This window comes from Uranotaenia lowii, chromosome 1, assembly GCF_029784155.1.
Source record: "Uranotaenia lowii strain MFRU-FL chromosome 1, ASM2978415v1, whole genome shotgun sequence".
Lineage (NCBI taxonomy): Eukaryota > Metazoa > Arthropoda > Insecta > Diptera > Culicidae > Uranotaenia > Uranotaenia lowii.
In genome coordinates, this window is record NC_073691.1 from 48,951,525 (window position 1) to 48,964,854 (window position 13,330).

General features: G+C 37.7%; 1 protein-coding gene across 11 annotated transcripts in view; it reads left to right on the forward strand.

Annotated features, from left to right (window-relative positions):
- The window catches only part of LOC129739406 (AMP deaminase 2), an 87,333-nt gene that overhangs the window by 57,890 nt on the left and 16,113 nt on the right, over positions 1–13,330 (forward strand). Inside the window, exon 1 of one of the 11 annotated variants that reach the window (XM_055730853.1) lies at positions 648–1,150. The exons of 9 other annotated variants lie outside the window; for them this stretch is intronic. In XM_055730853.1, the coding sequence (XP_055586828.1) occupies positions 1,089–1,150 (62 nt within the window). In that variant the 5' untranslated portion in view covers positions 648–1,088. Of the gene's footprint in view, positions 1–647; positions 1,151–10,208; positions 11,098–13,330 lie in introns of those variants that run through there. One more of the 11 variants, XM_055730854.1, reaches the window with a different exon arrangement.

Genomic DNA, 13,330 nt, shown 5'->3' on the forward strand with positions numbered 1-13,330 from the left:
TTGATTTATAAAACAAAACATTTCAAGGCAATTTTTTTAATTTCAACACTTTTAACCATCACCGTTAATTTTTTTACTCACAAAAAAGCAATCCAGCATTATTATTTTATATAAGGCAAACTATTTTCCAGAACTGAAACAGTATGATTTTTGGAATAATGGCCCATTTTCTCGATTTTATTAGTTTTTAAGCTTCTCTTAGCGAATATCACGTATGTTAAAATATCTGTCACCATTATTTTAGTTAGGTACATCAAAACGTTCTAGAACTGTAAGTTTTGATTGATGAACAAAATATATAAATCTATCAAAATGACACTTAAGAACTCATTAGAAGGTTTTTTTGTCTGAACAATTGTATGAGATTGTATGAATAGAGCATTGATAAATTACATGAATTCATTGGGGGCCTAAAAGAATTTTTTGTGGATGCGTCTGATTTTTTTTAAAACACCTTAAAACTTCCTACAGTATCATACTGACACTCCACACATAGATCCACTGAGGGATAATGAGTAAGTTCGACTTTGTGTGTGGTGTAATTTAATTTGACACCTTACTGTCTTTTTCTCCACATTCCGTTCCATTTGTCCTTTCTAGGTCCCATTCCATCGTCCGTCAGGTATCGATCGGATTGTTTGCACTATTTTTTTTCTTGTTCATTTTCGTTCCGTCCGGTGCCCTTCTTTAACAGTCTTCTAGTCCCTTGGATAGGTCCCGATAGCAGCAGCAGTACCATCTGCCATTGACATTCCGGCAGAGAGTGGCCACTCGGGGACAGTTTTCGCGCGGTGGATTGATTAATTGTTCTTGAGCCCTGGATGTTCCGTGCAATGAATTTTGGACCGCAGTTTGCCGCGTGTGAGATCGTTTGTAATTATCAAAACTACTAGACAGCCACGGAAGGGTATCGGAGATTGCTGATAGAGTGCCTTCATTAACCAGCAGGGACGATTTCCGAGAACTGGCCTGAGGTGACTCGGTCAGAACGTTTTAAAGTTTTGAGGTGGTTGCACGTGGTTCTTCAATTGCATTTCCGGAAGGTGTTGAAAGTCTTAAGCTTGTTGAGTGAGATACTTCTGTGACAAATGGTCATGCTGGGCAGTGCTAGTGATACCAAGAAGTGGCTTTCGGAACGGGATTTACTGAGGTCAGTATGGTTGGAGTTAGATTAAATACTAAACTACAGTGTTTTCGCTATACTTTTTATGAACTTTGATAGTTTTTCCTTTCGGAATATTAAATTTCAAATAAGATTAGATTCAATTTAATATTTTAAAAATCAAAATTGTATTTCTGTTTTCATTTTTTCGAATTCTTTATCCAGTTTGGGATTCTTGATTTTCAGTTCGAATCAACTTAAGGAAAAAAATTGAATACTGTTCTGCAATCTTGGGTCAAATATGGTTTGGCACTTCGTTCAAAATTTCATTAATAATTTTCGAATCTAAAATGCCTATTCAATTTCTGATAATAGTTTTCCGAATATGAAAAAAAAAAGAAAATTAGGAATCATCCTGACTCTTAGTGCACCATTCAGATACGTAATTCTTAAACTTAATTCATACAAAAAATATCAACTTAAAGGTTGTTCAGATCAGAAAGTGATTAGACTATATTGCGTGTAATCAAAATGTGTAAATAATGGTTCACTTTAGGCTTTCTGGCTCAAGATTGTACGTAGACTGAGGGAGATTACCGACTCGAAAAGGCCTATCGCCTGGGAACGTGACACTCTCGCAACTATAGGCTACACATCTCCCCTCTACACCAAATAAACAAGAGGCAATGTTTCAAAAATTGCTCAACTTTTATGAGCCATGCTGTTAAACAGTTGAAGATACAGAATCATAGCAGTCAATTTTCAATTTTCCTTTCATACCATTTAAACAAAGCATGCGTGACAACATAATTAAACCTTCCGTTTGTGAGTTCAAGAACTACAATCTATGAATTGATTCCTTGGAGCTTTGACATCAGAAAATGTTTGAGCCAAGATGACCAAAGATGTACAACTTAATATCTTTTCCATTCTCTTACGTACGGTTTCCTGAAACATCGTTAGAGAGAGACCGGATACTTACCAATGGATACCGACAGAGATTAAAAATGGTCCAGGGTTGGCCTCTGGTCTACCTCCGATCTTCCTCTAAAGCTCAGGATTTCAGATCAGCTAACCTTTTCCACGAGACAGAGAAGCATCGATTTCCTGAACGAATTTGTCAATGGAACCTTGAGCAAGTTGTCATGTTTTTTGAGCATATACATTAGACTAGTTCACTTTTCGGCTTTTTTCGCTGATCACAACGCCACTTACAGGGTTTGATCCTCATTCATTTTCAAGAACTCTTTCCGAATTTGAGCTCATTTGAGTAAGTTTCCAGCGTCCGCTAGAAGTTTTATTGAAAAAAGTCCATTTTTCTGGAAAATTTTCGTAGATGTGTTCTAGCAAGCTGTTGTTAATATAAAATGATAATTTTATAGTGCTCGGTGATTGGTATGACAAGCATTTGTATGGACCTGTTTTAGATAATTGACTAAATCAAACCGAAAAAAATTAAAAATTCATAAACTACCAACTTTTACAGAAAATTTACATACAAGTTAAGAGCTTAAAATCAGTAGTAAATAGAAAAAAATATTTTCGATATAAACTTTTTATGAAAAGATAGCCTTATTTATAACCTTTAATTTGATGTATAACACTTAATTATCGCAACAGTACAAGCAAAGATATTCAAACATTCACATCACATTCTTTGAATCGTAATGTTGTCTCCATTCAAGTTTTAGCATCATGCAACCTGCAAAACGTGGCATCAAGAGGACTTGCTTACAACTTGATCAAAGCGCGCGCTTTTTTTAACTCCTGGCCCCGTCATGGGGTACTTGATCGAATAAAATATCCTTTCTTGTGCACAAGTTGGTGTGGAGCAAACTTGAATGAAAAATATTTTATCAAATCAAATTTGTTGCTTAGATATTTGAATAACTTTGCTAGCACTCTTGCGATCATTAAGTGTTATACATCAAATTAAAGGTTATAAATAAGGCTACCTTATTATGAAAAGTTTATATCGAAAATATTTTTTTTCTATTTACTACTGATTTTAAGCTCTCAACTTGTAAGTAAATTTTCTGTAAAAGTTGGTAGTTTATGAATTTTTAAATTTTTTCGGTTTGATTCAGTCAATTATCTAAAACAGGTCCATACGAATGCTTGTCAAACCAATCACCGAGCACTATAAAATTATCATTTTATATTAACAACAGCTTGCTAGAACACATCTACGGAAATTTACTTTTTTCAATAAAACTTCTAGCGCACGCTGGAAACTTACTCAAATGAGCTTAAATTTGGCCAGAGTACTTGAAAATGAATGAGGATCAAACCCTGTAAGTGGCGTTGTGATCAGCGAAAAAAGCCGAAAAGTGAACTAGTCTAACATACATACATAAAATGACAAGAGTTTCACGAATTGCTTTTTTGAACATCACAGCTGTTGCGTACTATTTTAGGTTGGACTTCTCGTCTTAACTTTCTTCTATTTGGCACACTTTTTTGTGGGGCATTCCAGTCTAGCTTGCCTATGCTTGATATCCCGTCACTGGACTTCCCACGCTAACTTTCTTTCCGCTGGAAATCCCATCACTACTTTTCTAAATTGAAGATCATCCGTCTAACTCTTTATGTTGAACTTCCTGTTCCAACGTTTGGTCAATAACAAAATAAATGATAATACTCAAATGTAGTAGAATTTTTCACCTACTTCGTAGTCGTGAACTTCCTATAATTCTTGGTTCAGACATATCTCTAGAACCAATTTCTACGGGTAACTTGTTCGAACCAATCATTGTTAGTATCAGCCTTCCTTAACGCGTGATTTATGACGAGGCATCAAGTATCGTCAGGGTGCAACTTATTTCCTTCATTATTGGGAAATCAAAAAAAATCCATCCACAATTCTCGAAGGTGATGGAAAGTATTAGAGAAACATGAGGAATCAAAGAACAAAAGAACATAAGTCGTAAATATTATGATTTTTTTTATGAAAAATTCATAATATCTGCGACTTATGTTCTTTCGTTCTTTGATTCCTCATGTTTCTCTAATACTTTCCATCACCTTCGAAAAAAATCATTTTTTAATTTAATCCCGATCCAATTCGCTAGTTATTTTAATCAACCTTTTGTACTGGAATGTTGGTGATTGAGGACCAAGGTTTGTTATACGCGAACACTGTTCATGTTGGTCCTCCCGATCCAACGTAAATTCATAAAGTGAACCTTCAGAACACTCCTCATGTTGGTCCTCCTGATCCAACGTAAAATTGTGAAGTGAACCTTCAGAACACTCCTTATGTTTATCCTCCCACTCCAACGTGAATTCGTTAAGCAAACCTTCAGAATACTTCTCATGTAGTTCCTCTCGATCCAACGTGAATTCATGAAGTGAACCTTCAGATCACTCTTCATGTTGGTCCTCCCAATCAAACGTAAATTTGTAAAGAGAACCTTCAGATCACTCTCATGTTGGTCCTCCCGATCCAACGTAAATTCAAGCTATTGATTGGAACTTCTATCGCAATCAAACTTCAGTCGAAGCTCTCTAATCCCCCGTTTATGGGGGCAAGTGCAAACGCAATACTTTTCCAAACTATTTCACAGATGAGTCAGTATATCGATCCTAAAATGAATTTAATACATGTTCCTGTACGTTTTATCAACTTTTATTAATATATTTGCTGTTTTCTTGCAATATTGATAACTTTTTGGAACTCCATTTTTGGTGACTGCAAAAGACCTTCATTTACTAAGGCATTACGGAACTTTGAACATCCGCTTCAGATAAAACACTTTGGATACCCCTTCTGACCATTTTAATATCATGCTGAACCATTTTGGTGATTAATTTTCTGAAATGGCTGATGTTACATGGCTTAATACTGCGTTTGCACTTACCCCGCAGTGTGGGTTGACAAGAGCGAATATTATTTTCACAACTTTCAGGATGTATTGAAAATTTATCATAAATTTTCTGCTTTCATTTGAATATCGGTCTCAAACACTCACCTTTTAACGAAAATTAGGATTTATGTAAATGTCCTTTTTTGTAGCTCAAATATGCAAAACAAAAACACACTGTTCATGTCTAGTACGTACTTGAATTCGTGTGTGCCTTGTTTTCAATGAAAAATTTAAAATTTTTGTTTTGCTGAATAATCTTATATAAATTGCTTTATTGTAACCACTTTTGTTCAAAATCGGTTCCAATCCCACTTAAGACGAATTTTATCCTTCTCAGACAATAGATAATAATTGACATTTTCATCGGGGAAAAGCCATATCCGTTCTTTTCACCTTTCGCTTCTTTTTAGCAATCGCTAACAAGGGAAAAATCATGTCAAAAATTTTTAGTTGATCCTTGAGAAATCATATAACTAAATGCTGCGGCACAAACATACCTTTAAGAACATAAATATCTCGTTCAAGGTGGTTTTTTTTAAATGCTTCTAATACCAAACTAGTTTGTGTTTTTTCTTCTGCAGTTTGGAATGAATGTGTTCAATTTTTAACATGTAGAATCTTCGTCAGATTTTAATTAGAACCACTTTTGAAAAAATAAAGAATTTCTCAAAAAGTTCAAAAGGCGATTCATAAGACGTTTCTTATGAAATTTATAGTGAAATTTCTTCTGAGTGTGCGCTTACTGCATACGGCTTACTCTTGCCTCCATCATAGTCAGAGGTAAGTTTCTTTCCTTTTTGCGTTTGGTAGCGGAAAAAAACAAACATTTTTATTTAAGGGAACTAATCTGTAAGCTTCCTAATTATACCGTTTTATTGTCTATTTAGCATCAAATATTGCTACATTCATTTCAAAACAAAGAATTAACAATTATTCCACGTACCCACAAAACAAATCGTATCGACGACCAAATTTCACTTTTACACAATTAACTTTTTTTTTTGTTTCTCAAGAGAAATTCTATTCACCACGGTAAACACTTGTCAAAACTAAAAAATGGAGCCGCCCGTTCAGCCAAACTAAATATCTTCTGGCAGGATTCGCCATTGTGACACGACAGCTTAGCCGTCGTGTGTGTGGGTGTATAGAGTACGATGGAAGGAGATAACCGACTCGGAAAGGCCTATCGCCCGAGAGCTTGTCACTCTCGCAACTATCGGCTACACACAAAGTATCTTTCATTTTGAAGTTAAATATTTATAAAAGATGGAAGAAATGCTCAGTTAAGATTCCGGTTGACATAGTCCAAATTGCCGAGACTTTCGTTTTCTTGGATTTCTTGGCGTCGGAAAGAAAAAAATTGACTTCTTCTTGTTTAGCTTTTTCACTCAATACCCATAGAGTGGCGGTTTCAAGCGATTTTTTGTCATTTCCAACATTTTAAAGTTTAGCGGAAGCCACCATCTTGGATTTTAAGATGACGTCAGATAACGCGAATCGACTTCTACTGGTAATCTCTTTCAACTAATACCCATCTCGTAAGGGTTTTATGCGATTTTCAGTTATTTACAGTATTTTCAAGTTGTCAGTAATTTACAGCTTTGACAATAAAAACAGAAGCTGCCATCTTGGATGTGTAAAAATGGAAATTTCAATTCAAATATGTGCTATCTAACCTGAGCGTGTTCTGATTTGACATCTTGATCGAGAACTGTCACTAAGTCTTTTTTATATATAATTCCTTTATTTGAAACGGCTCATACCTTTAGGCTTTAAGGATCCAAACTCGTTTTCTATTTTTACAATTGGTATGCTTAGCTAAACACTCCTTTAGATGACAAAGAAGGAGATGGGAAATATGAAAGAAAAAAAAGTTATAGACGTAGATCAATAGCTTTTAGGAAATGATATATTTCGAACATGTAGTCCAAGTCCATCACAGCAAACACATCCCTTATTGGAACGTCGCGTAACTGTGACTTAGTTTTATGGCGGTTTAATAATATCAAGCACTGAGTGCTATTATAATACATGCAAAAGAAAGCTTGGAGCAAGCTTATTTTATTTTATTTTTTTTATTTACATAGTATTCCGTCTCACGACATAACTTGACGAACATAATTCCTAAAATTCACTCGGTCCATGGCAACCGTTCTCCAATTCCTCGGGCACCCCACGTTCGCCAGATCACGCTCCACTTAGTCTAACCACCTCGCTCGTTGCGCCCCCGCTCGTCTTGTTCCTACCGGATTCGTAGCGAACACCTGTTTTGCAGGACAGTCGTCCGGAATTCTCGCAACATGTCCCGCCCAGCGTATCCGGCCAGCTTTCACCACCTTCTGGATACTGGGATCGCCGTAGAGTCGCGCGAGCTCGTGGTTCATCCTTCGCCTCCACACTCCGTTCTCCTGTACGCCGCCAAAGATGGTTCTTAACACTCGTCGCTCGAATACCCCGAGTGTACGCAGGTCCTCCTCGAGCAATATCCATGTCTCGTGCCCGTAGAGAACAACCGGTCTAATAAGCGTCATATACAGGTTACACTTCGTGCGAGACTTTGTCTTCTCGACCGCAGTTGCTTGTGGAGTCCATAGTAGGCACGACTTCCGCTGATAATTCGCCTCCGGATCTCACGGCTGGTGTCATTGTCTGCGGTCACCAGTGAGCCGAGATAGACAAAGTCTTCGACTATCTCCAGCTCGTCGCCGTCGATCGTGACCTTGTTATTACTGGACAAGCGGGTTCGGTCGGTCTCGGATCCGCAGGCCAGCATGTACTTCGTCTTGGACGTATTAATCATCAACCTAATCCTTCCTGCTTCGCGTTTCAGTTTGCGGTAGATCTCCTCCACCGCCGCAGATGATCTGCCGACTATATCAATGTCATCGGCAAAGCAGATAAGTTGACTGGATCTGTTGAAAATCGTGCCCCGCATTTCGCCCACCGCTCGTCGAATAACACCTTCTAGCGCCACGTTGAACATCATGCAGGATAGACCATCACCTTGTCGAAGCCCCCTGCGCGATTCGAATGAACTCGACAATTCACCCGAAATCCGCACACAGCACTGCGTTCCATCCATCGTCGCCTTGATCAGTCTGATCAGCTTCCCGGAAAAGCCGTTCTCGTCCATGATTTTCCATAGCTCGTTACGGTCGATCGTGTCGTATGCGGCTTTGAAGTCGATGAATAGATGATGCGTAGGGACTTGGTGTTCACGGCATTTCTGGAGGATTTGCCGCAATGTGAATATCTGGTCCGTCGTAGACCGTCCCTCCATGAAGCCGGCCTGATGACTTCCCACGAATCTGTTTGCTTGTGGCGTTAGGCGGCGGAGTAGGATTCGGGACAACACTTTGTAGGCGGCATTGAGGACAGTGATCGCTCGGTAGTTCTCACAGTCCAATTTGTCGCCCTTCTTGTAGATGGGGCATATAACCCCTTCCTTCCACTCCTCCGGTAGCTGTTCTATGTCCCAGATCCGGATTATCAACCAGTGTAGGCAATCGGCCAACCTGTCCGGGCCCATTTTGATGAGTTCAGCTGCGATGCCATCCTTCCCAGCCGACTTGTTTCTATTCAGCTGGCGAATGGCTTCCTTAACTTCACTCATCGTTGGGAGTGGCTCCTCTTCGTCGTTGGCTACGCCGGCGATGTACCTTCCCCCACCGTCTTGATCTCCTGCATGTGCGCCGTTCAGGTGTTCATCGAAGTGCTGCTTCCACCTTTTGATCACCTCACGATTGTCCGTCAGGATACCCCCGTCCTTATCCCGGCACATTTCCGCTTGCGGCACGAAGCCTTTGCAGGATGCGTTGAGTTTCTGATAGAACTTTCGTGTTTCTTGGGAACGATGCAGCTGCTCCAGCTCCTCGAGCTCCTCCTCCTCCAGGCGGCGCTTTTTCTCCTGGAAAAGTCGAACTCGCTGCCTCTTCCTCTGTCGGTGATTTTCCACATTTCGACGGGTGCCTCTTTGCACTACTGCCGCCCGCGCGGCATTCTCTTCGTCCATCACCCTCCTACACTCCTCGTCGAACCAGTCGTTCCGTCGAGATCGCTCCACATAACCGATGACGTTCTCCGCAGCACTGTTGATGGCTGTTTTGATGGTATCCCAACAGTCCTCGAGAGGGGCTTCGACAAGCTCGCCCTCTGCCGGCAGCGCTGCTTCGACCGATTGCGCGTAGTCTGCCGCGACCTCAGGTTGCTTCAGTCGCGCGATATTTAACCGAGGCGGGCGCCGGTTTCGCGTGTTGTTCACTACGGAGACTTTTGGGCGCATCTTCACCATCACCAGATAATGGTCCGACTCGATGTTGGCGCCCCGACAGGATCTGACGTCGATGATGTCCGAGAAGTGCCGGCTGTCGATCAAAACGTGGTCGATCTGTGATTGAGTTTGGTACGGTGATCTCCAGGTGTACTTGTGTGGGAGGCGGTGCTGGAAAAAGGTACTACGTACGGCCATTCGTTTGGAGGCGGCGAAATCAATAAGTCTGAGGCCGTTTTCGTTGGTCAGCTGGTGTGCACTGAACCTTCCAATTGTCGGTTTGAATTCCTCCTCCTGGCCGACCTGAGCATTGAAATCCCCGATGACGATCTTGATATCATGTTTTGGGCAACGGTCGTATTCACGCTCCAGCTGCGCGTAGAATTCGTCTTTGTCGTCACCGGTACTTCCGAGGTGAGGGCTGTGCACGTTGATGATGCTGATGTTGAAGAACCGGCCCTTGATTCTCAACCGGCACATTCGTGAGTTGATCGGCCACCAACCGATAACGCGCTTTTGCATCTTTCCCATCACTATAAAAGCTGTTCCAAGCTCGTGTGTGTTGCCGCAGCTCTGGTAGATGGCACGACCATCTGGGTACGTTCGTACCGTGGAGCCCTTCCAGCATACCTCCTGCAGCGCTACGATGTCGAATTTGCGGCTCTTCAATTCGTTGGAGAGCACGTGGGTACTGCCCACAAAATTTAGAGATCGGCAGTTCCATGTTCCAAGTTTCCAATCGCTAGTCCCTTTTCGTCGCGTGGGTCTTTGCCGATTTCCATCCGAAATTTGTTGTTCGTTATTCGTTGCTTATGTTTTTTAGTAGTCACAGGCTCGCAGGGAGTGGAGCAAGCTTCTGAGTTTTAATGTTAATAGAGCATTCATAACTCTTTCAAAACAACTTAAGCAGTATGATTAACAAAAACTTTATTAGCGTTTTTAAAACCATCCGAAAGCATATGGTCGAAACACGAATACAAGCATTTTGCATGACAATTATTCAACTCTCATAAAATGAGCTGCACAGAAAAATGCCATAATGAGGCCATAATAAAACTTCCAAATGCTATATGTTACTTGGGAAGTCACTTCCCAAATCTTAATTTCCGCAGAAATATGAATCAACTTTCAGTTGCATTATTCTACTGTTTCTATCAATAACCTGGTCTGATAGCAGAAACCTTCTAAGATTTCTGGCAGCAACTGGATAGGCTGTTCTATATTCCAAAAATAAGTAATCAGCAGCGGCATTATCTGCGCCCCGTAGTTCAAAACCGAAAAAAACTGATATGTGAAAAGTCCCAAGCAAATATCAATGTCAATACAGCAGGATGCCTTGCTCCGATCTTTTCCAGCAGAGACAGACAAATTCCATGCTACCTGAGATGCACGAGTCAACAGAATGAGGCTCGCAATCAAGTCAGTCTCCATGGGATGATAAGAGCTTCTGTAATCAGATCCGAAACGAATGCCGGCAAGGGTCAGTGTTCCAAGCTTGGAACATTGAAATTTGGTTTTAAATTATGAAAAATTCCATCGTTAGGCTCAACAGAAAACTGTTGAGAGTAAATTAGGAAGATTTTCAAAATGGTCTTGTTTGAATTTGAGACCGGAAAAGGGTCATTTCCCCCGGATAATTATGGGCAATGGGACCGGGTAAGATTTTTCTCCCATTATTTTGTCATTCGGCCAGTCAGTCGTAATTGTTATTGTTGAAAAGCAGGAAGTGTTTCTCGGTTGTTGTTGATTGTGCAACATTGAACCAGCCCGTTATCAAAGAATTGAAGCAGCTCAACCGATAATATGGTGGGAATTACTAAGCGAATATCCAATCAGAGCATCTTTCAGCCGACAAACAGGTAAATAAAGAAATGTGGGTTTCTCTCTCAATGAATTTATTTGTTGATTCTGAAAAAAAATCGTTCTATGTTGGTTCTTTTGTTTAAAAAACGATCCAGCACATTTTTAGTTACTAAGCATTGACGAAAGAGACAAAAAAGACAAAAAAGACAAAAAAGACAAAAAAGACAAAAAAGACAAAAAAGACAAAAAAGACAAAAAAGACAAAAAAGACAAAAAAGACAAAAAAGACAAAAAAGACAAAAAAGACAAAAAAGACAAAAAAGACAAAAAAGACAAAAAAGACAAAAAAGACAAAAAAGACAAAAAAGACAAAAAAGACAAAAAAGACAAAAAAGACAAAAAAGACAAAAAAGACAAAAAAGACAAAAAAGACAAAAAAGACAAAAAAGACAAAAAAGACAAAAAAGACAAAAAAGACAAAAAAGACAAAAAAGACAAAAAAGACAAAAAAGACAAAAAAGACAAAAAAGACAAAAAAGACAAAAAAGACAAAAAAGACAAAAAAGACAAAAAAGACAAAAAAGACAAAAAAGACAAAAAAGACAAAAAAGACAAAAAAGACAAAAAAGACAAAAAAGACAAAAAAGACAAAAAAGACAAAAAAGACAAAAAAGACAAAAAAGACAAAAAAGACAAAAAAGACAAAAAAGACAAAAAAGACAAAAAAGACAAAAAAGACAAAAAAGACAAAAAAGACAAAAAAGACAAAAAAGACAAAAAAGACAAAAAAGACAAAAAAGACAAAAAAGACAGAAAAGACAAAAAAGACAAAAAAGACAAAAAAGACAAAAAAGACAAAAAAGACAAAAAAGACAAAAAAGACAAAAAAGACAAAAAAGACAAAAAAGACAAAAAAGACAAAAAAGACAAAAAAGACAAAAAAGACAAAAAAGACAAAAAAGACAAAAAAGACAAAAAAGACAAAAAAGACAAAAAAGACAAAAAAGACAAAAAAGACAAAAAAGACAAAAAAGACAAAAAAGACAAAAAAGACAAAAAAGACAAAAAAGACAAAAAAGACAAAAAAGACAAAAAAGACAAAAAAGACAAAAAAGACAAAAAAGACAAAAAAGACAAAAAAGACAAAAAAGACAAAAAAGACAAAAAAGACAAAAAAGACAAAAAAGACAAAAAAGACAAAAAAGACAAAAAAGACAAAAAAGACAAAAAAGACAAAAAAGACAAAAAAGACAAAAAAGACAAAAAAGACAAAAAAGACAAAAAAGACAAAAAAGACAAAAAAGACAAAAAAGACAAAAAAGACAAAAAAGACAAAAAAGACAAAAAAGACAAAAAAGACAAAAAAGACAAAAAAGACAAAAAAGACAAAAAAGACAAAAAAGACAAAAAAGACAAAAAAGACAAAAAAGACAAAAAAGACAAAAAAGACAAAAAAGACAAAAAAGACAAAAAAGACAAAAAAGACAAAAAAGACAAAAAAGACAAAAAAGACAAAAAAGACAAAAAAGACAAAAAAGACAAAAAAGACAAAAAAGACAAAAAAGACAAAAAAGACAAAAAAGACAAAAAAGACAAAAAAGACAAAAAAGACAAAAAAGACAAAAAAGACAAAAAAGACAAAAAAGACAAAAAAGACAAAAAAGACAAAAAAGACAAAAAAGACAAAAAAGACAAAAAAGACAAAAAAGACAAAAAAGACAAAAAAGACAAAAAAGACAAAAAAGACAAAAAAGACAAAAAAGACAAAAAAGACAAAAAAGACAAAAAAGACAAAAAAGACAAAAAAGACAAAAAAGACAAAAAAGACAAAAAAGACAAAAAAGACAAAAAAGACAAAAAAGACAAAAAAGACAAAAAAGACAAAAAAGACAAAAAAGACAAAAAAGACAAAAAAGACAAAAAAGACAAAAAAGACAAAAAAGACAAAAAAGACAAAAAAGACAAAAAAGACAAAAAAGACAAAAAAGACAAAAAAGACAAAAAAGACAAAAAAGACAAAAAAGACAAAAAAGACAAAAAAGACAAAAAAGACAAAAAAGACAAAAAAGACAAAAAAGACAAAAAAGACAAAAAAAAACATAAAAGACAAAAATGACAGAGAAAAAGGATGGTGGACACCAAAAAGTGGCATCATTATGCTCTCAATTCGTTTCAAAACATTGGCTAAACGAGGCATCCTTGAGGTTTCAGTGAAACCTTTATTTGGCATAATCGAGGTATCCTTATTTGAAAAGTGAGACCCAAATTGTGGCATTGTAAATACCACCT